This window comes from Coffea eugenioides, chromosome 5 (genome assembly GCF_003713205.1).
Source record: "Coffea eugenioides isolate CCC68of chromosome 5, Ceug_1.0, whole genome shotgun sequence".
NCBI classification, from domain to species: domain Eukaryota; kingdom Viridiplantae; phylum Streptophyta; class Magnoliopsida; order Gentianales; family Rubiaceae; genus Coffea; species Coffea eugenioides.
The window spans coordinates 50,324,913-50,346,733 of NC_040039.1; the positions used below are offsets into that span (position 1 = coordinate 50,324,913).

Below are 21,821 nucleotides of genomic sequence, written 5' to 3' on the forward strand. Positions count from 1 at the left end.
TTTTTTGTTTTTTTTTTTTGGCAATAAACCCTCAATCCCATTTTCAATAATAAAGGACAATTAACGGGACTGGAAGGGAGCTTTATTTGCCACATTAGAGCTTCGACGGAACGAAGGTACTTTCCTTAAATACCAAATGGGGGGAAATACGAGTGAAAAAAAAAAAATGCGCGCAACGGAAAATGATTGTGGTTCTCTTCTGAGCGTACAACCAGTGGACGTCGTCGTTTCGTAAACAGCATTGACATGTTCTCTCTACCCTCTCTGCTTCTTCTCACGGCTATAAAAGCCCCCCAAGGAATCGGAGAATCTGGCGACAAAAATTTCTTAAAAAGAAAGAAAACTGGAGAGAGAGTTACGCGCAGTGAAGCTGTAGTAGTAGCGGTAGCCGTAGCGGTAATTCTTTAATGTAAATAAAATTGTAAGATTTTCAAGAAAACACGGCTACAACAATGAGCACAGTGCCGCAGGAATCAATTGAAGTAATTTCACAAAGCTTAGGAATCAATAATTTAGCCCCGGAAGTCTTGCCTGATCTCGCTTCCGATGTGGAGTTCCGCGTTCGCGAGATTATGCAGGTGATATCTAATTACATCTTACTCCAATCAATCTCGAAATTTTGCTCAATCATTACTTTGAAATTGAAAAATTTCCATATATATATATATATATTGGTGGGAATTTACAGGAGGCTATCAAATGCATGCGCCACTCCAAAAGAACTACTTTGACTTCTGAAGATGTGGACAGTGCCCTTGGCTTACGAAATGTTGAGGTATCTATCTTAATTTATTTTTACATGACAGATATATATATATATATATATATATATATATATATATATATATGCTCGTATCTTTCTGGGCTTAGCTGAATGCATAAATTATGCGAAGTGGAATAAGATTCTTCTGGGTTGAGCTAAATGAAACTGCTTGTGAAGAATAAGTCTAGTTTGCCTGTTGGAAAGTTGAAAAGTTTTTTTTTTTTCCCATTTTGGTTGTGGGTTTTGCAAGTTGAATAATGTGGGTTCTGTATCAGCCTATACATGGGTTTGCTTCAGGAGATCCATTGCGGTTTAAAAATGCTGCTGGGCACAACAATTTGTATTACATTCGTGACAAAGATGTTGAATTCAAAGATGTAAGTAGTTACGAGTCCCCCCCCCCCCCCCCCCCTCTCTTTTTTCCCTTGTCCTGTTTTATGGTTCGAATCGGTTGTTCAATTACTAAAATTTGGTTGACTTATTAGGTAATTGATGCTCCTTTACCGAAAGCGCCATTAGAGACCACACTTGTTGCTCATTGGTTAGCTATCGAAGGAGTTCAACCGGCTATTCCAGAGAATGCAACTCTTGAAGGTGTCCACCTTGACTTATTTGCCTACATTAACTAACATACATTCCGTGATAAAATTGTAGATGCAGCTTCTTTTTTCTTCTAGATGCATTGTATTTGTCTCTGCAAGCTGCTTTAGCCTGCACTCAACATTTGAGGTGAGAAAAACAGAAGGGAAAATTATGCCGTAGTATTTTGAATTCAGTGTCCGACTAAGCTGAATTCAGGCACTGTGAAAGCTCAATGGTTCATAAACTGAAAACCAGCTCATGTCAACAATTGGTTGCATGGTCAAATTACAGAAGGAAGAATGTATTTGAGTACTGCATATAACTATAAAAAGAAGACATTTGTAATCATCTGCTGTGTATGTCTCGTCCTGGAGATGCAATAAGAAGTAACGGAAATGGTGGTTTTCAGATTAACTTCAGGTCTTAAATTTCTTGAACAGTGGAATAGATCAGAGAGAACAAGGGAATTTCTCTTGCATTTGACATGCTGAGAGGAGAGGATGGATCAGATATATATGTACTTGCATGCAGAGTCTAGAGGTATAGGTAGGATGGTGTGAAACTAGTAGAAAACTAGTAGAGGGGTTTGGTGAGTAAGGAGTATTAGGTCCGAAAAGTTCCATGAAGGTCACTAGCCTCAGACCAATGTCTGTCTTCATGGTTTCTTTTTTTGGTTTTTGGTTACCAAATTTTGACACTGCTCTCTGTCGATGACTCAGTGAACTTTTTTCTTTGAATTCAAAAGAATTTAGTCATGTTTACGTGGATTCTCAAATTCCTCTTTTGTTGCACTTGCAGTGAAATCTGACAACAGAAAGGCTGAGTACAGAGAAGACGGTGTTTCTGTTGATGTTAAATTACCTGTGAAGCATGTATTGTCTCGTGAACTGCAGGTATTGTCAATGATTTTCGCTGTTTGGCTTCTTTTGTCAGCTTGAAATTTTATGAATCTGTTTTTGGGTGCTGTTGCAGCTTTACTTTGAGAAAATTACTGAGCTTACTGTAAGTAGATCTAGCTCCATTCTCTTTAAAGAGGCACTAGTGAGCTTGGCAACTGACTCAGGGCTGCACCCTTTAGTTCCTTACTTTGCATATTTTATTGCTGACGAGGTAATTCTTACTCAATGGTCACGTGGTTCATCTAACATTGCAACTGGCTTTTTTGGATAATAGTATTCTCAATGATATCAGGTTTCCAGGAATTTAAATAATTCTTATCAACTTATTGGTTTGATGCGGCTTGTCTGGAGCCTCCTGCAGAATCCTCATATCCACATTGAGCCATATGTAAGTAGGACAGTCTATGGCTGCTAAAGCTTGATGTACTTAGGGTTAAAAGTTAATGTTGATTGAACTGTTTTTCACATATCAAGGAAAAATTGCCTTGTAGTGGTGAGGGTCTTGGCTTAATACTCCTACCCCCAACTTATACCTCAATGATGTTTTTAGATTTCTCCTTGATTTAATAAATTGACTTGTCTTGCACATAAAGTGTTTCCTCATCAATTGTGCTTCTGTGTTTATGCATTTCAGCTGCACCAATTAATGCCATCTGTAATGACATGTCTAGTGGCAAAAAAGTTGGGGAATAAGTTTTCAGATAACCACTGGGAGCTGAGAAACTTCACTGCTGACCTGGTTGCCTTAATATGCAAGAGGTGATTCTTCTCTTTATTGGCTTACACTATTGCGTCTGTATGAGTGAATGGAGGTACAGGTGTATGCTTGATATCTAATTGAGAACTTTCCCTTTCAGGTGCACAATTTTGGCTAGATAGATCTCCATTCTAGTTTTCTTTTCTTTTATTGTTATTTTATTTTATAATCATAAAATAGTTCCAAACAGCAACTTGTGGAAGCACAGAATGGTGAATGAGACTTTAATACTCACTAGTACCATGTACCTTATGAAGTTTTAGCTCTGTTTGCAGGTAACTTTGTAGTGCACGAGACATGCTAGGATCTGCATTAGTTAGGATTCAGTTTTTCATTGTGTTGATTGTGTGTATAGGTTGATCTACCTCTTTCCGACATGCTTTGTGGCTGCTTGTTCTTGAATGGTCCCCCGAAGCACATGTGAAAATTTTTTTTTTTTTAAAAAAAAAACTTAAGACACTTTTTAGTGCCTTGAAAGTTAAGTCTTGCAGGTATGGTCACGTTTATCACAATCTCCAGCCACGGGTGACAAGGACATTGGTTCACACCTTCTTAGATCCGACAAAAGCACTGCCTCAACATTTTGGTGCAATTCAAGGGTTGGCAGCCCTTGGACCTAGCGTGGTAGAACGTTGTTATTGCATCCTCTTATCCTTCTTTGATTATCTGTCAGTATTATGCAAGTACCATCTATGTGGTGCTGGCAAATTGTTGATGCTTCTTGGCTTTGGTTAGGTCCGTTTGCTTGTGCTACCCAACCTTGAGCCCTATTTGCGGCTTTTAGAGCCAGAAATGCTGCTGGAAAAGCAAAAGAATGGGATGAACAGGCTGGCAGCCTGGCATGTCTATGGAGCTTTAATAGTAAGGTTTTCATCCATTGAGTTTTAATTTGCTGCTGGCATGAGGTTTAGTTTCATACTAGAATTGCGAAGGCAGGGTCCACTGGCAGATGTCCCAAATTTAGTTATATAATATATACTGGTTCAAGTTTCAGCACAATTGCTGCCAACTGACCAGGCACTGAACTTCACAGCGTGCAGTTGGTCTGTGCATGTACAATCGGCTTAAAAAGCTTCCTACCCTTCTGCCGCCTCTACGTGCCATGTCAAGGAGCAACCCAAAAGTCATCACTAAAATTCCAAGTGAGGACTAGGTTTTTACTGTCTTACATTTTGGTATTTTTAGAACAGAGATAGCAAACACATACTTAGTTTTACTTGATCTGTATATAAGCGAGATAGCTAGAGGGGTGTTGCTTCTGTTCATTCTCTAAACAAAAGTCATAATTGAGGTATTATTGTTAATTATTTATGATCATTATCATACGTTTCCCTTTTAAACGTGGCCAGGTAAACGTAAAGCTACTGTGGACAACATGATGCAGCAGCCACCACTTAAAAAATTGGCAACCAAAGGTCCAATGGGTTCTTTGACGGCAAACTCAGTGCCGGTAGACATGTCAGGCACTAGTGGTGGATATGCTGCAAATATTCAGGTTACGGATTCTAGTTTTCCGTCAATCTCAAAAACTTTCTCGAATGAAAATGTCAGAGGAATCAGTGCAAGAAGGGATGGGGTTGCTAGTCAAGGGCATAAATCATCAGCTGTTCTTCAACAGGCTTGGAAGGAGGAATTTGACACTGGAAACTTGTTGCCTCTATTGTACGAGTATTTTGGAGAGAGCATGTTAAATTTTGTACCCACACCTGAATTCTCTCTCCTCTTGTGATCTCTAAGCAGTGGTTGGAGGGGATTGATTACAGATCTTACTGTTGTTTTAGAGGATACTGGGGACAGGACCTGCTCCTAGCTGTTAGTTGATACATCCCCTTGAAAGTGCGTTATTCTAGTGCTGAGCGATATTTCCACATGGATGCTTTGAAAACCCGTCACAATCGTCTTATGTAATCCGATTGGCTTCCGTGCAATTATTGACCAAATGTACCATACGTGAAATCGTTTCGTTGTTGCAACTATTTCACTTTCTTGAAAGTTAAGTAAATCTTCCAGTTCAGGCAACTTATGATACACTTTTCTTCTAGACGGTAACAAAAGAATTTGCATAGCATACGAACGATGGAATCAAGACCGGCACAAGCATAATAGTCACCTAAGAGAATGAAAGCACCTGACATAATAAAATATGTGAGAAAAGAAAAGATGCAAGGGAAAAAAATTCAAAAGAAAAGCTTCCTAGGAGGCCTAGAATTTAAAGGGGGTGCGGCAGATGACTTCATGGTGACAGGTAATTTCAAGCTGTCTTGGGTTCCAGTCCCCTTCTCAGCCAACTTCGTTCCCCTGGGGTCGGTTAGAAGAGTCTTCTGAAATGATTGAGTGAAGCCAGTTGCAATAATTGTTACATGGATCTCTCCATTGTACCGTTCATCCACAACAGCACCAAAGATAATATTAGCTGACGGATCTGCCAAGCTCGTAACCACCTGCAAAGTAACAGTTGGATAACAAGGAAAAAAGGAAATCAAAACTATAATGTGGATTGGGTGCATATAGAACTACACACTTTTTTTTTTCCCTAATTCTTATACAAGTAACTGCAATGAGAATCAGCATGGTTCCGAAAGCTAGAAAACTACAAGGTGTAGAGAGACTTGGGGCGCTTAGTTAGAAAGGCATTCAGGGATTCAAAAATGCTGCATCCTTGAAAACCCCTTGACACAAAACAATTTCATGCATTTTGTTTCTTTTTCTTTTTTTTTTTTTGGGAGTGGGGAAGATCTGCAGAATAAGAATCAGACCTGCGATACCCTATTCACCTCTTGCAAGGTTATGTCCTTTCCTCCAGTTATATTATAAACTACACCAGTAGCAGATTGAATGGATGATCCTATCAGAGGCGCCAGAGTTGCCTGTTCAGCTGCTTCTTCAGCACGGTTCTTGCTGGAAGAAACACCCACTCCCAGCATAGCTGTTCCAGAATTTTTCATGACTGCCTTTACATCTGCAAAATCCACATTTACCAGCCCAGGTATCTGCAGAAACAAATGTAAGCATAGTCACCATAAAGTGTCTGACATGCTTAAATAACTTATATCAGAATGCTGCAATAAGCAGCCACGCATCAGCCACAAGGATAACTGTGCCATTTCTTCTTAGGCTCCCAAACTTCTTCCTTAAATTATTATTTCTTTTTTTTTTTTGGGGGAGGGGGGGGGGGGAGGAGGAGGGGAAGGGATCAACACTGGTTCCCTACCCACCCCTTTGATGCCTCCAACCTGCGATCTACTAATTACAAGTGAAGCATCTCACCACCTAAGTTGTGCTTCGTTGTCAAATTATCTTGGCACGCGATGATTGATTACAATAATGTTGACATTGAGGAACAACCATTTGAACTAGAAATGTAAGCAGGTGAAATCAAAGAAGTTCAACCATGCCAAAAAAAAAAAAAATTGTTTATCACTATAAACTTATTATGATATCTTGACCTGTTTACACATTGAGAGAAGGTAAAAATGTACCAGCTTTCATTACTGATTTACCTATTTCCATCACAGCATAGTCAGTTTATTCCTCCTTTTCTAGAAAAAAACCGAAATACTAGAACTGGACATTTATGGCCATTGTCTTGAAGAAGCAGTCATGCATGGTTAGTTCAGAAGGCAAAGGATGGTGATGAAGCACAGCTTCTATCAAGGATAACTAAACTATTGTAATAGCATTCTCAGAGGAACTGATGTTGGTAACATAAACACTTACTGTGATTATATCTGAAATTCCCTGGACACCCTGACGTAGAACATCATCAGCTAGAAGGAAAGCATCCTGAAGGGGGGTCTGCTCATCAGCAATATCCAGTAAACGGTCATTTGGAATCACTATTAGGGTATCAACATTTTTCTGAAGTCTTTCTATAGCCTCCAAAGCCTGAAATAACATACATGCAAATCAACCGAGTAAGGCGTTGATGGACAAATAGGTGAGTATTTCTACATCATTGGAGCTCTTGAAGATTTACGTGGAGTGAATGTCCACTAATGCGTTTACACTCCGTAAATATTTCTGAGTTGTGTTCATTACATTGTCCTTCACCTATTCTTTCAGAAAAGTTAAGAATAATATATCGATGCATATAATGACCAGCGTTAAATACTGATTTGGAATTCAACAACTTAAACATGTCGAGAGTCTAAATTGTTGATCATACATTTCAAAAGATTGTAGTTATTCCTATGTCACATTTGTGTGCATCTTTTTATGATTGCTTGTCTTTTTCATTCTGAATTCAAGGGCATCCTTCCATGCTGACCAAGGAAGTCACTTTATAATAGCACTAATTAGAATATAAGTTCAATGGCTAAGAATCCTGTCCAATTGTATACAGGGTACGTATGCTTTTGGTAGAGAAGACTCAAACTTATATTACACCATTGCTGTTATAATAAAAGATGCATGTGGCACCTGCCTGGAGGGATCGTTTGCGTCCTTCAAAGCTGAAAGGATATGTGACAACACCAACAGTCAAATAACCACCTTCCTTTGATATTTCAGCAACAACAGGAGCAGCACCGGATCCTGTTCCGCCACCCATTCCAGCAGTTATAAACACCATATCTGATCCTTTAAGAGCATTTGCAATGGCTTCCTTTGATTCTTCTGCAGCTTGCTCCCCCAGAAGGGGATTGCCCCCAGTACCTATATTTGCAAAAGTGCTTTCTATCAGGAAAAACCACTTGATATTGTAAAGTAACTATTGTACGATGCTTGCACAAAATGGACATAAAGCAGAAATAGCATTGAACACTAGGCAAGTGATTAGATTCTTTTAGCATTTCAAGTTTTCAACTACCAAAAAAGGATACTACAGTATCCTTTCTTTCTATTACGTATTCCTAGTCTAGGTATAAACTCAAGCTCAAAATAGAACAAATTTGTCCAAACATGAGAGAGAGAGAGAGAGAGACCAAGTCCACGAGTTAGAAGCTCTCCAATCTGAATTGGATTTCCAGCAGCAGATTGCAGCAGTGCTTGAGCATCTGTATTTATGGCATAAAAATCAACACCCTACAATAAAAACATCAACGGTTGTCCAGTTCAAGATTTCCACCGAGTCAACTTTCATAGCATTGCGGGATAAATGTCAAAGCCTTCTATCTATTAAGTTGTCATATATATCACCAAAAATCAATAAAGGATGCTAACCACCTGTACACAATTGCGGCACAAAGATGCATAGTTGCATCAAGAAAATGCAATTACACAGACAAAATCTTTTCTTTTTGAAGAATGTTAAAGGCAATTGCACAAAATAATTTGAAGCACACGAACCAAGAAAATAGATAAATGCTAAGTCCATGGTAAACAAATGGCAGAAGTTATGAACTTGCTGTCGGAAATTGAAAAGCCATACCAAATTCGAAAGCTTCATAGATGTTCTCCAACTAAAACCAACAGTTGGTAACCGTCCCAGTTCGTTTTATTGGCACTTTTCATGACCACTAATTAAGCAAAATACTAGACGAGAGAGACAGATATAGAAAACTAAACACCAACCCAATAATAAGCACGAAGAACCCACCTGCAAACCTCTGCCAATCATGCGGTTGACGGCATTGTTGCCACCGCCACCAACACCGACAACCTTTATCTTGGCGGAGTCCATTGGCGTAAAGGAACTGCAGACGCCCGAACGGTGAGTTCTCCGGCAAGTCCTTGGAGAAATGCATACTTTGGAGACGAATGGAGAGAGGGTCTTGTGGTAAATTCCAACGGAAGTCGAAGAAGACGAGGTTAACTCAGCAGCTGCGGCCGCTGGGGTTGTCAGTCCAAACGTAGCGGCCATTTCACTCTCTGACTTTGGCGTGTTTTTGTCCAAAAAAAAGAAAATAGATGATCAACAGAATTATTTCGCCTAGTTTTCTTTAGAAAGAAGAGAGTTGAAGAAGCTGTTAGGGTTTTAGAATCAGGAACAGCTTCTAGAATCAGGAAAAGAAAAAATCCCTCCTGATTCGTTATCTTTTTGATATTCGTTCGACCCTCTTCACTCTCTCTTCTCAAGATATTTCATAGCACAGTCGGGTTGTTGTTGCTTTGCTTTTTTACTTTTACACACGTAAGACTCGATTGTGACCGTACTGACTGTAGGGCGACAGGTAAAAACAAAAGGGAAAAACCTTTTACTATTCCTCGTATTTACACAAAACAAAACAAAACGTTCGCTAGCTAACGTATTTAGACATTTATTTAGAGAACTTCGAAATGACGCGCTGGTAGAGAGTTCCGTGTCACACAAAATAGGGTCACTTAAAAAAAAAGTCAGTCTCCATCCGACACTCTTTTAACACCTTGAGAAGTGGTATAGCAATATGGTAAGATATGCAAATATGTGTATTATGTACATAGCGTATTACACACATAATCCAAGCCATTAGCAAAGCCAACAGGCATTAGCCCAAGCCTTGATCCTTCAAGCTACATGTCTGGTCCTCTGAATGCCAGCTTCATTAGAGAAACAGCAAAGCCAACAGGCATCTAAGGCTAACATTTCTTTAACATCCGTATCAATCAAAAAGTTAAAAGTGAACGGCTTGAAGTTCCTGCGTCGTTTAACTTTATTGCTCGTGCAACGCGCGAATCAACATATTCCAGCCATTATAATTTCCAAAATACATGTTTCACATCTCTCTGTTCACAAGAATCTCAAAGCTATTACAATAGGAAAAAAAGTTGCACAAGCTATGAAAATGAATATAGGGTGTTTGCACCAATAATAAAAATACATATGGGCCTGACGCAAGAAAGATCTTGCTGCTTCATACGTAATAGCAAAGAATATGGTCATTTAAACCCCTTCCACCATATTCATCACGTTGGTCGACAAGAGAATTTGGCCTTGCCCCGTGTCTTAGCATCTTACTCTTCGCTTAAAATAGGAACAATAAGTGGTTTCATCTGTGCTATATATACGATAGCCCACCTGCCAGGAATCAAACAGTGAGGGGCAACTAAAAAAAGAGGAAGTCTGGCATGTATACAGACGTCCTTTCCTTTCATAAATATGTGAATCATTTAGCTGGGGAAAAAAAAAAAAGGAACACATGGACAAAATTGTTTGCATGTATCAGCTTCAATCAAATTTATCCATTCTGCTAAAAATCCTAGGCAAGCAAAACATCATTAAAAATGCCGTTGCTTATTATCTCAGGAGAAGTATTTCGGCAAAATTAAAGGAAAACTTCACCTTCTTTTAATCAATTAAAGGAAAAAAAAAGGCTAGAGATTAAACTCCAGCTGTACATTAAGTTGCCAAAACAGCATATAAAAATAATAAGGAAGACTCCAAAACTGAATCAATTTGGAACAACCATGTAATCAAATCTAGGTAGAATGTGAAATAGAGATCTCCAACCATTTTAGAATAAAGAAGCAGAGAAAGCAAAATGGAAAATATTATGTGCACTACTAAAGTGCATTCTATAACTATTAAAAAAAGTTAAACCAATAAAATCTGAACTTACATCAGCCAACAGCATACTGTTGCAGTAATTATCAACGTCAGGTGCAACCTGCATCAGAACTATATGGATTAGGTATGCGAATTAAATTTGACTAATAAAGACAAGTATAGAATGTAGTCAATTTAGACAAAGGCTGCAAGTCAGCCAACAGATGACAATATTTCGTACTCAAGCTTTTGACCCCCCAAGAGAACCACATGGTAAATCTGAATTCCTTAACTCTTGAATGACATGTATATCTCCATATAATATTTGACTGTTCAGCCATTTACTTGAAATCTAAACTTAAATTGCATGCAAATAAAGAGTCAGGCTTGAATGCTAATTGAAAAAGATTATATCCTCTCCGCACATATGCACTTGACATACTAGCACAACTAGAAATAAAACCTGCAGATAACTCTGGTTCATCAAATGAATAAATGAAGATAAGTCAATGGTCGCTTAACAAGCACAGAGCAAAAGTAATGGAAAGGGGGAAAAATATATACTTTATAGTTGAATGAGATCTATCAGAGTGATGCATGGCATTTGTTGACACGCAAAGGCATCCAATCCATCCATGACCTAAGGCCATAGGAGTAATATGAGATTCTAAACAAACTGGAACTGGTTCTACAGAGAGCTTCCACTAAGCAATGAGTATCATGCAATCAAATACTTCTCATACTTTAAACTGGTAGCTAGCTTCCAAACCAAATCTTTCTGTGTTGCACCCCAAGCCACCCAAATTTAATATAGTTTCATATAGAAATGCACATCACCTAAAATCTTATGATATATACTCAAACTAGATATCCCAAGTAGGATAAAACATTTACGTGGTGCTGTACTAATATATTCTCAACCTGTAAGAAATCTTGGTTGAAAAACACGATGAAGATTTTAGGTGAACCTAAAATAAGCAATAACTTATGAAGATTTTAGGTAAACCTAAAATAAGCAATAACTTATGAAGGTTTACCTATGCAAACGAAGCGTTAATTATGAACAAACTAATTAAAATAATTCATCTACCCTTGCGACCTCTTGTGCCCAAGAGGTGTTAAAAAATAAAAGAATTTTTATACCCGTCAATACTGATTTGATCTAGGTTGGCAAACTAAAATTGAGAGTCCCTGCTAAAAGTTCAAAACTTCAGCACATTTTCTGGTCAACCAGCTCCTTCGATCCAAGGAAATGAGAACCACCACACCCACCTCCTCCCCCCCCCCCCCCCCCCAACACTACAAAAAAAAAAAGCCCCAATCCTTCCAAGAAGCTACAGAACGGATCCAGTCTAACAGAACGGATCAGCCAACGTCATTATACTTCATCTGTCAACTGAACTATTTATTCTGATTTTGTTTGGGGGAGGGGGACACTTAAAAGGCAAGAACTATAACAGCTAAGAAGATAAACCACAAACAAAAAATGGAGCAATTTTAGCTCAAAGAGACTCCAATAAATAAAACCCGGAACGATTTGCATATCGCCACTCAACTGACAATTCCAGCATTCAAACTAAGTAAGAAACAACAGCAAACCCAAATCCATAGAAGTGTGAAAGATCCGTACAGATTTGCCGAGGGACCCCTGTTACAGCAAATTCTGGCGCAGAGAGATGCAATAACGCCAATCGCAACAAAAATTAGGGTTGTCACAAAAAACCCCATCCTGTAATTTATTCAATTTCTCGCCCACAGATTCTCCAATTCGCTGATTGGATCCCTGCGATTACAGTACTAACCATCAAATTAATTTCCGGGGAGAATTAGTCATATATTCCGCCTCACGTGAGAAAAAATTGTGGGTGCGTAAGTGACCTACCTATTATTAATCTATAACACGAAAAAGGTGTACTAATATGAAGCTTAATATCCTCATATCCGTTCGAGTAAATGCAGAAGATGAGAGAGGAAGAGAGAGGAACCTTGATCTTCGGCCACCGGCAATGCTCCCGGCGAAGACTTAGAAGCGGCTGGACCCGGCGTCACTTTGCCCCGATCAATCTTTAATATTAGTCTTCTCAGATCGATTGGTTTAATCATCAGAAGAAAATAAAGCAAATAAAGAAAGGAAAAATAAAAACTAAAGGGAGTTTTTTTTTTTTTTTATTGTCAAAACTGGGAATTGGGCCAGTGCAATAATTGTAAAGATTGGGCCCCCGGGTTATATTCAGGCAAGCCAGATCGCGCAATTGTATTGGGCTTTTCGAGAAAACTTTTTGTTTTCCCTATCCAGTGTTTTGGAATAACTAATTGGTTTTTTTTTTTTTTTGTTTTTGTTTTTGGGCACCATTCTCGGAGTTATGAGGCTTTACAGTACTTTTTTATTTTTTAAAAATAAATAAATAAATAAATAAATAAGACCACAAACACCTAGACAAATACAATCAACAAACTAACACACAGAACACAAATGGTGGGAACTATTTATGCCCTTCAAAGGAATAGGATAGCCGCCACACTTAAGTCTTTAATCCTCATGCTCCAAGTTGGATTTTTATTCAGTTTATGTTTGGATAAATTACATCTTTAACCTCTTCAGGATAGCATTATGCCCCAATTCCCATTGGTTTTGAGATGTGCCCCAGTATTTTGGGGGGTTAAATTCTGCATTGATTTTAGGAAGGTGCATTATGCACTGCACCAAAATATATATACATATATATGTATATATAAAGAAGGGGGAAATCCATAAACTCCACCGCCCCCAATTTCTAAATGCTACTAGTACACGGTTTGGAATGTGAGGAGGCGCTGTTATTGTCCAGTTCCCTAACCTACTAGTACACATGTTTTCTTCAAAATAATTTCAACCAGAGATACACTCACAAAAAGATTTTAAATTGTTTGGCTCCAGGCTCCAACAATAATTTGAACGAAAGCCACAAATGAATTTTTTAGTTGTTCGCAGCTCAATTGGAATCGACATCCACACAGCTCTGATTCAAAGCTCGAAAGGCGGGCATTCCAACCAAGTTTGCCCATCTATCTCAAAAAGTAATCTAACTTATCAAACTCTCTGGTCTGTTCTGTCTCTTCCATGCATTTCTAAATGTCATCACAGGATACTGTTCTCCCTTGATTAACTTTGACTTTTAACATAAAAATGCTGTCCGAATTCGTATTTGGTCAAGCACATCTCATGTTGAACTTGATTGCGTTACGCACTAGGTCGAGCTCGTATTTAGGAGCTCTTAACGCAGCAGACTCTTCTTAATTAATATTTTTCCCACTTCTGATATCGAAAGGGCAAAAAAAAAAAAGAGGAACTCAAACAGAGCAATATTCAAGATCGACTCGATTTAAATACATTTTCAACTAACAATAAATATCCCAGCCAAAACTATCCAATCCCCGAAAGCGAAACTAATTGAAAGGTAATGAGTAATACATTTGTAAAACTCAAATGCCTTGCCTACTACAAGTAGCAGCAGGGGGCTTGTCAGAGTTCCGTTTTAACACCTTCGCTCAATGAAAAATAAAGTGAAAGATGGGAACTGACCCCAAAACTTCGTTAACGACACTTTCCATACAGCATGAATGAATAAAATATTGTAAGAGAGATTAGTTGAAGGTTCCATGTCTTTTTCCCCGGGAACTCCTTTCTTTGCAGTCGTTGGGGGATACAGGAGAGAGATGGGGAGTGGGGGATCCAGGAGCTACCACAGCCACCAAAGCATCAGAATCTGAAGCTAGGATCAACATCCATGGACCAAGCAAACTTGGCCAGAAGTGACTTGTTGAATATCTGCTTAGATACATAGAAGGCAGGAAAATTGGTGAATAACACAAGAGACCCTCCATGCAAATTGGTGACAAATTATTACTCGGGGAAAAAATTTGTGCTTTAAAAAAATAGCTCAAAGATCCGCACCTTCTCAATAGGTACTTCATGCCGCTTGCACCATGCAACTGTTATTCTGGGATCAAGGTAGTTGATCTTTGACGTACCCAATGCTACAGTTTTCAGATCCTCTTTGGTCTCCTTGTCCCGTTCCATCTTCTCAATTTTAGCATTAGTTTGAGCTATCTTTCTCTCAAGCCTGCAGAGCATATCCATCATCGATTCCGTCAAATCCGTTAAAAACCACATCTTATTCAACAAGAACAAACAAAAGCACTCACGCTTCTGGATTCAAATTCCTCTTCGGCTTCCCATCAGCATTCTTTAATGGTGGCTTCCCCTTTTTGGCCCTAGACAAATCAGTTTTCAATTCTTCCAGAACACCCTACGAAGAAAACAAGCGCGTGAGAATAAAGCATTATGAGTCGAGAAGTTCGATAACATGTTTATTTCGTGGTCACAATGTATTCCAATCTGGATAAATTCGTGAAAACAGATCATAGAAGAAGCAGAAGAAAAGAGAAACAGAGAGGACAAGCAAGGGATTGTCCCTTTCACACTCCTCCAACTCTTTGTTTCGCAAGTATAGGTTCATAGGTATTTCTGCATGGACAAACTACTTGCACGCACATACTGGGTTTGTAGGGGAAAAAAAACACATATTGGGACACCCACCAACACAACACACAAATTGATTGAAAAAGGAGAACAATTGGTCATTACCTTGAGTTCCTCAATCTTTTCATTCAGCCGAGACATTTGTGCACTGTGGGTCTTTGAGACAGTACGCTGATGATTACAAATAATAGCAACCTGCATGAACAAATACATAATTGTAATTCTCACAACAAATTTCTAGTAAGCATGATCAATTCACGAAAAACTTTTCATTGACAATTTACCTCCTTGTTTGCTTGTTGATATACGACTACTTTCTCAAGGACATCTCCACCATTGGTTTTCCTACTTAACTGTCAGACGTAACAACAGCATTTTAGCAAGGAAAGAGAATAATCAGTTGTGATACAAAAACAGAAACAAAATATGGGTCAGGCAAACCGCAACAACACAAGACCAAAATATTAATAAAAAAAAGAAATGACAGAGAACTATTCTCAAATTTCAGTACAACTTCTATTAGACACAAATGCAAACAAAAAGCATACAAATCTCACTACATCCACATACGATGTCACCCTTCATAACTTCAACCATCAGAAGATGTCAAGACCCAGTTTGCAGTAACTATAATTCCTCTTTCCATGAGCTGATACTTACATCCATTTCAAATACTAAAAATCAGAAAATGTCAAGCTGTTTTCAGGATGCGCATAGCTTTAGCACCAAGCTCCATCATTTTCTCACGTTAAAAAGACAAGGACGAAACACAAAATACCAATCAGGGATAAAAAGGGGTACCCAAGAACGCTCCAGCAATCTATTTGAATTGCCTACTGGAAAGAAAAGATAAACAAGGACATCATTAACCAGATAAACTAGAGAATGGAACACACAATAGAGAACAGGCTATGGGTTACTGAAGGACAATTCTAAATGCTCAGTCCATGTTTAATGGCAACAGATTCAAATCTTGCATCAAGTATGCAAATAAAATAACTATGGTGGAACAGGATATTCTCCTGCATGTCTGCAAAAACCAAAAAGCAATAGAACTACAATTCTGCACAGACAATAAGCATAAACTGCTTATAGATGAAGACGTACATTACAGCAACAAAAACTAAAACCAGTTTTGACACAATAGCAAACATTTCTGAGCATAAAACTTCCAAACAGCAGCCGATCACTTGACATCAGGAGGTAATAGTGTTTGTCTTATAAAAATGAACACAAAAATTCATGAAAGTAGGCAGCATCAGCTAAACAGGTATGATAACTAACTTAGTAAATCACAGGCTTAAAATTCCTATTAAAATGAGGATGAAGAATAAACAGAAGGATTTGTTAACCCCTTGGTTTTATTTTGTGCATCCGCATCAATTTCCTTCGAGAATGTACACCACACAAATAGATGGCCATCATATGGAAAATCATCTGGAGAAATTGTGTGGTTTATGTTAACAATGCCCAAGTTATCCAACTGCAGATTTTAATGTTTTAAACTCAGCAAGATGGTACTTTGTAAAAACAGAAGGTCAATAATCACTATTAGTTTATACATAACAAAAAAGATGTTACTTAGAAAGCAGTCTCTGGTAAAAGGGAAGTTCAATTGTCTCACAGGCATAAATGCACTTGACTGCTGTCAACAAACATCAGACAGGATAGCATATCTCTTAACAAGAATGCTAGCTTTACCACCTTCAACATGATGACATCCTTAGTGAATGCACTCTCCAATGCTTATCAGATAACAACTAACAACACAACATTCAGGAATATCCTTCAACACACATTCACAACAAGCTGAGAGAAAAAGGATTACATATAAAGACCACTGTAACAGAACTACAATAGCTTATAAGGCAAAAAAAGTGATGTAATTTACCATGTCATCTAATGTTATAGATGCATTATATGTACGAAAAACTTTTGCAGTAAGACCAGGCATTAATTCCTTCAGATGAGCATTCAGTTTACTTGTGTCAAGCTTGTCAAAAAGATCTTCACTACCCTCTTTCCCTGAAAAAGGTGCGTGACATACTCAAAAATCTGAAGACACAAATTGCAACATGCTAGTAAAGGGCATTTTACGCACCACTTCGAAACTGCTGAATTGCCTTGAAAACTCCAGATTCAACCTCAACCTCATTCTGATATCTAATTGAATCTTTACCAAGGAAGTCAAACTGCAAAGACAGACAGAGATAAGTTTAATGTGTAGTGAGAAATCAGGAGTCATCATCAAGAGTCTTTAGACAAGCATAGTTGCACGTGGTTTGATAAAGTCAAATAAATACCTACCAAACACATGTTCTTAAATTAATATAGAAAAGAAGCCAAACAGTACAGTGTGAGGCGTGCCAAAGGAGAAGAAAACAAAATGCTAATACCTTCAAAATATTTGGAGGTACGGGTTCTACATTTTCTACTTTCAGTGTGCAGCAACCAACTGTATCTGCTTCATCATCATCCTACAACATAACAGAGACTTTAAAACCAGCTTCTGCCATTGCTCTGCCAATGGTTTGTCAGAATGAACATTAGTAGATCAGGCTCAAAATCAAGTGATTATGGTAATTGGTATGATCAAATATGCTCTCAACAACAAATGCTCACTTCTTGAGAGTGAACATAATCATGATGACCATACTGGGCACATTAAATGAGCAACTTTGAATATGATGTCACTCGATCAAATATCTCCTCAATGACCTAGACAGCTAAACGGAAAGGATAAAAGCACAAATGCAATCTTCCGAACCCAATACCTTCTCATTGCCTGCCCTGAGGGCTAGTTTATCTATAAGATAAGTTGCAACTGCTATTTGCTTCTTCATTGGATCTTTACTGGCAAAATCCTTAGTATAAGCAGTTCTAATGCCATGAATATAGTCCTGCATTCACAGTTACAATTCATCTCCAACAATGGATTAATTAAACACCTGGTGAGAATTAAATATACCAGTAAAAATCCAACAATAACGTCGCGAAAAATACCTTTAACAGCCTTGCCTTCTCATATTTTTCTTTATCACTTTGCCCCTTTAAGGTGCTGCTGGCTGCAAGAAAAACATATTTGAATTCCTTTGGATTAATTGGATCATTCCAAAATGCTAACCAGGTCACTGTGTTGTCATGCCTTATTTCCTTCCATCTGCAATAGGTCATTGTTTATTATTTTACCTCTTCAACAAACAGAACATCTCAAGTAAACAATAACTACTGAGAAGCATAACCTTTCACCAGGGATGGGACATTCTGGAATTGGAGCATCCTTTCCGATGTTTATGGTAATGTCTCTTGGACGAATGCGTTTTTTCAACTTTCCCATCTAAAAAAACGCAAATCAACACAGAGCAGATAATCTTGCATGAGTAAGAAAAGTATAGTTACTGGTTGAATCTACATACATTTTATATCCAACTACAAGAAGAATAAAGAACAGGAAGAAAAGTAATTCTAACTTCATAAGTGTGACTACAATATGTCAATACACCTTGGGATGCTCTCCACGACCTCGAAACAATCCAGGTGGTTCCACCCTGAAGTTGCCAACCTGCAAATGATATCTCTATCAGATTACAACACAGTCCATGAGTAGAAACCTGTATCAATAGTATCAACCATGACCTTCTCTTTGACGCCATCAACAATGGCCCACATATACTTCTCTTCTTGCTTAAGCTTCTCTTCTTTTAAGGACTTCTTCTCCTGCAGATTTGACAACTCTAGATTTAAGCAACTTCACAGAACTCGACACAACTTAAATTGCCCGGATAGGTGAAAACAGACAGTGGTAAAAAACCATCCGGTGACAGTATACAACTGCAATAAATTGAGAGGTGCAAGCAAATATGATAACCCTAGCATATGGAAGTTGCACTGGGAATTTTCTTAACAGAATCCAGTTTCTATGAAACAATAAAAAAAAATCATGCTCCTTTAGAATTGAAGAAACAGTCAAATTAATATTCTAAACCCAGAAATTAAAAAAAAAATGTTTCCAGATGTTTTACATCTACTGATGATTTAAAATGTAACAATCTTTCACATATGAGGCACAACAGTCATGAGCAGATGAGCACATTTTTTTCCTCAAAGATCATATTACTTGAGAATCAAAAAGACATAACTTGCCTTATCAAATTTTTATCTACAGTTTAAACTATTAGCTTCACATTTTCATTTCCATGAGAGAAGTTGCGCAAAGGAGAACCATTTCCTTTAGATTTTTCCGTAACTTTTCCGCACAGATTGAAGAAGTTCAACAACCTAAACTTACTTCTGTAGTCATCTGTTTCTTTTTCTCCTTTTCTTTCTGATGCCACTCATATATAGGTCTGAAGTCGCAGTTTTCCAAGTTCTGAATGGTATGATTCTTTCCCAGTATCTTTTTCCAGTCACTAAAGAAGTTCTCTTTGAATTGAGGTTTACTCATGTAATCAGTATCTAACATCACAGCAAACATAGTAGCAACCTGCAATGGATTGAGGTAAAAATTGAGAAGCTAATTTGGGGATATCATAGAGATGTGGGCTATCATAGATATTTTATAGCGTGTGTGCACGAGAGAGAGAGAGAGAGAGAGAACCTCCTCCTGTTCAGGAGTCAGAGTAACAGGCTGGCCCTTGTACAGCATCTTAACCCCATGAGGCTTGTAGGGAGGAGGAAAAATGACACCATTATGAACCAAAGTAGTCCACTTTTGACCTTCTCCAGAGCCAGGAGGCACTTTAGATGACTTGGAGTACTTTGACTTTTTAATTATTTTCTTAGACTTCTTATTCGTTTTTTTCAGAGAAGATGAAACAACTTTAGCTACTTTTTTCACAGAAGACGACTGACTAACAGAAGTAGTTGACTTCTTCATTCTCTGGGTTATAGGAACATGATCGTCATCGTCATCGTTAGACTTTGGCTTACTGGCTGAAGCAAACGTCTTCTTGGCTGTTTGCGAGATAAGAATATCATCATCATTATCCTCCACCTTTGGTTCTGCTTTGAGCATTGCCTGCTTCTTATTGATGGCTGCAGTTGGACCTGAAAGCTTAGGCTTTTTCACTGCAGACTCATCTGAAGATTTAACCTCACCAGGAGGTCTTTTATTTGACAGAGAAGAAGATTTGCCAACAGGACCATCCCTCAAGGCAGAACCATTTTGTTGAACTTTAGCTGGTAATGTCTTCTTTTCACCCGGGTTTCTTGTCTTGCTTATAGATTCAACTAACTTAGACTTTGATGAATACCTAGATGATAGAGGTTTTTCGTCATCTGAATCTTCATCTTCTTCGACCCCTGGCTTCTGAACCAAACTGGAACCATCACCGTCTTTATTACCATGGTTAACAATTGCCCTGGATGACCCACTGGGAAGCTTAGCCATCAATGGTTTGTCATCATCAGAATCCACAGGGGTGCTACTCGGTTTAGCAGCAGGTACAGAAGGCTTTGGAAGCTTAACCACAGGGGAATTTTTATGATTTTCCAGCTGTTTCACGGTAGCAGATGTAGAAGAAGATGGTTTTGAATTTGCTCCAGGAGACGTAATCAATGAAGTCTTGGCTGAGATATTTGCTGCTTTTGGGCTAGAAAGAGGTGATTTGGCAGGTGGTGTCTTGGCTGAGGAAACTACCCTACCTGTTTGAGCACTAGAACTTTGGCCATTCACAGGACATACATCTGAACTGTTTCTAGATGATTGTCCATCACGCTTCTGAGATGACAATTTCTTTGTATCTGAGTTAGATAGATTTTGCTTTGATGATGAGCTGGTTCTCTTGAATACTAAGGGTGCATTCTCCTCATCGCTATCTTCCAGCAAACTAGGTGTCGAACAGGCCTCAACAGCCATTATTTACACTAGAATATCTTCACATGCAATTTCTGTCAATACAAATATAAATTTTATATTAGACTCCCACAAGCTTCACAATATCCACCACAAGGCAGATAAACACAAGCACTGTACTTAACCGAAAACCCATATCTGAACAATCAATCCACTCAGCTAAATTAGGGAATCATAGCCAATAGAATCTAACCTAAACCCTAACCTTATAACCACAAAAGAAGAAAAAAGAAAAAAAACTCGGCAAGATTCATTCGCCAAACGCATATCAGTAAGTCGCATAAGAAATAGCAAGATATAGAGACAGTTAGCGTAAATGCAATTTGTAACAACACTTGCCAGGGTAATCTGCCGTGATTGTCTTCGAAGTTAACTCAAACCAAGCAAGCGATCAGACGTACAGCAATTTAGCTTGTTTTGACACAGAATTGATAAGCACATGCGGGCACACCGGCTAACTTCACCTCTATCTCTCCCACTACAAACATACAAATTCTAAAGTGCATGCCCAATCAAACATGCAGCAAATATGCAGCTACACAGACCAACTTATACAGCAATCCTTAAATCGAATGCTTTTAACTTCAATTAAAATTCTAAAATCCAAACCCTAGAATCCGATTTCCAGGTTCACAAAATGAAACAAAGCTGATAATTTTCCCCTTAATGTAAAGAGAAAGACATATATTAACAGCTATATAATACCATATATACAAATTGAAAGGGGCTAAAAAAAGGGATAGATAGTGCTTACCCAAGAGACAGCAAAATCGAGTGAGAGGCGAGAGAGAATCTGATCTGAGGTACTTTACGTAGTACGGCGGCTTTGTGAGAGAACAAAGATAAAATAAAGAGCTGTAAATTGAACCCAAAAAAAAATAATACTATAAAAAAATTAATAGGGCAAAATGTTTATGAAGGTGGAGGTGGAGGTGGAGGTGGAGGAGGTGGTGCAGTCTTTTGTTAAGTCTCTCTCTCTCTCTCTCTCTCTCTCTCTCTCTCTCTCGTATTATCCTTCTTTTCTCGTTGGTTGGGGTTGTCG

The 21,821-nt window shown here is 38.3% G+C and overlaps 4 protein-coding genes across 4 annotated transcripts; 1 reads left to right on the forward strand and 3 right to left on the reverse strand.

The window, feature by feature from the left end:
• The first annotated feature begins 308 nt into the window (after positions 1-308).
• On the forward strand, positions 309-4,957 carry LOC113770071 (transcription initiation factor TFIID subunit 6-like). The gene is made up of 12 exons (XM_027314421.1): positions 309-578; positions 689-775; positions 1,039-1,140; positions 1,249-1,357; positions 2,144-2,238; positions 2,318-2,455; positions 2,537-2,632; positions 2,879-3,003; positions 3,493-3,625; positions 3,737-3,862; positions 4,035-4,143; positions 4,351-4,957. The coding sequence occupies exons 1-12, from the start codon at positions 453-455 to the stop codon at positions 4,728-4,730; spliced, it is 1,626 nt and encodes a 541-aa protein (XP_027170222.1). The 5' UTR covers positions 309-452; the 3' UTR covers positions 4,731-4,957.
• A 190-nt stretch (positions 4,958-5,147) lies between these two features.
• On the reverse strand, positions 5,148-9,028 carry LOC113770072 (cell division protein FtsZ homolog 1, chloroplastic). The gene is made up of 6 exons (XM_027314422.1): positions 8,538-9,028; positions 7,924-8,023; positions 7,425-7,654; positions 6,719-6,886; positions 5,758-5,991; positions 5,148-5,442 (listed from the first exon to the last, which is right to left on the reverse strand). The coding sequence occupies exons 1-6, from the start codon at positions 8,799-8,801 to the stop codon at positions 5,179-5,181; spliced, it is 1,260 nt and encodes a 419-aa protein (XP_027170223.1). The 5' UTR covers positions 8,802-9,028; the 3' UTR covers positions 5,148-5,178.
• A 503-nt stretch (positions 9,029-9,531) lies between these two features.
• Positions 9,532-12,514, reverse strand: LOC113772230 (V-type proton ATPase subunit e1). Its single transcript, XM_027316820.1, has 4 exons — positions 12,389-12,514; positions 12,034-12,186; positions 10,477-10,524; positions 9,532-9,935 (listed from the first exon to the last, which is right to left on the reverse strand). The coding sequence occupies exons 2-4, from the start codon at positions 12,129-12,131 to the stop codon at positions 9,872-9,874; spliced, it is 210 nt and encodes a 69-aa protein (XP_027172621.1). The 5' UTR covers positions 12,132-12,186; positions 12,389-12,514; the 3' UTR covers positions 9,532-9,871.
• A 1,228-nt stretch (positions 12,515-13,742) lies between these two features.
• LOC113770224 (DNA topoisomerase 1) lies at positions 13,743-21,710 on the reverse strand. Its single transcript, XM_027314629.1, has 16 exons — positions 21,534-21,710; positions 19,523-20,814; positions 19,214-19,408; positions 18,562-18,642; positions 18,428-18,487; positions 18,168-18,262; positions 17,929-18,085; positions 17,700-17,825; positions 17,322-17,402; positions 17,027-17,117; positions 16,817-16,950; positions 15,210-15,278; positions 15,031-15,120; positions 14,589-14,692; positions 14,338-14,506; positions 13,743-14,211 (listed from the first exon to the last, which is right to left on the reverse strand). Exons 2-16 carry the CDS (start codon positions 20,780-20,782, stop codon positions 14,143-14,145), a joined length of 2,781 nt encoding a protein of 926 aa, XP_027170430.1. The 5' UTR covers positions 20,783-20,814; positions 21,534-21,710; the 3' UTR covers positions 13,743-14,142.
• Positions 21,711-21,821: the final 111 nt, after the last annotated feature.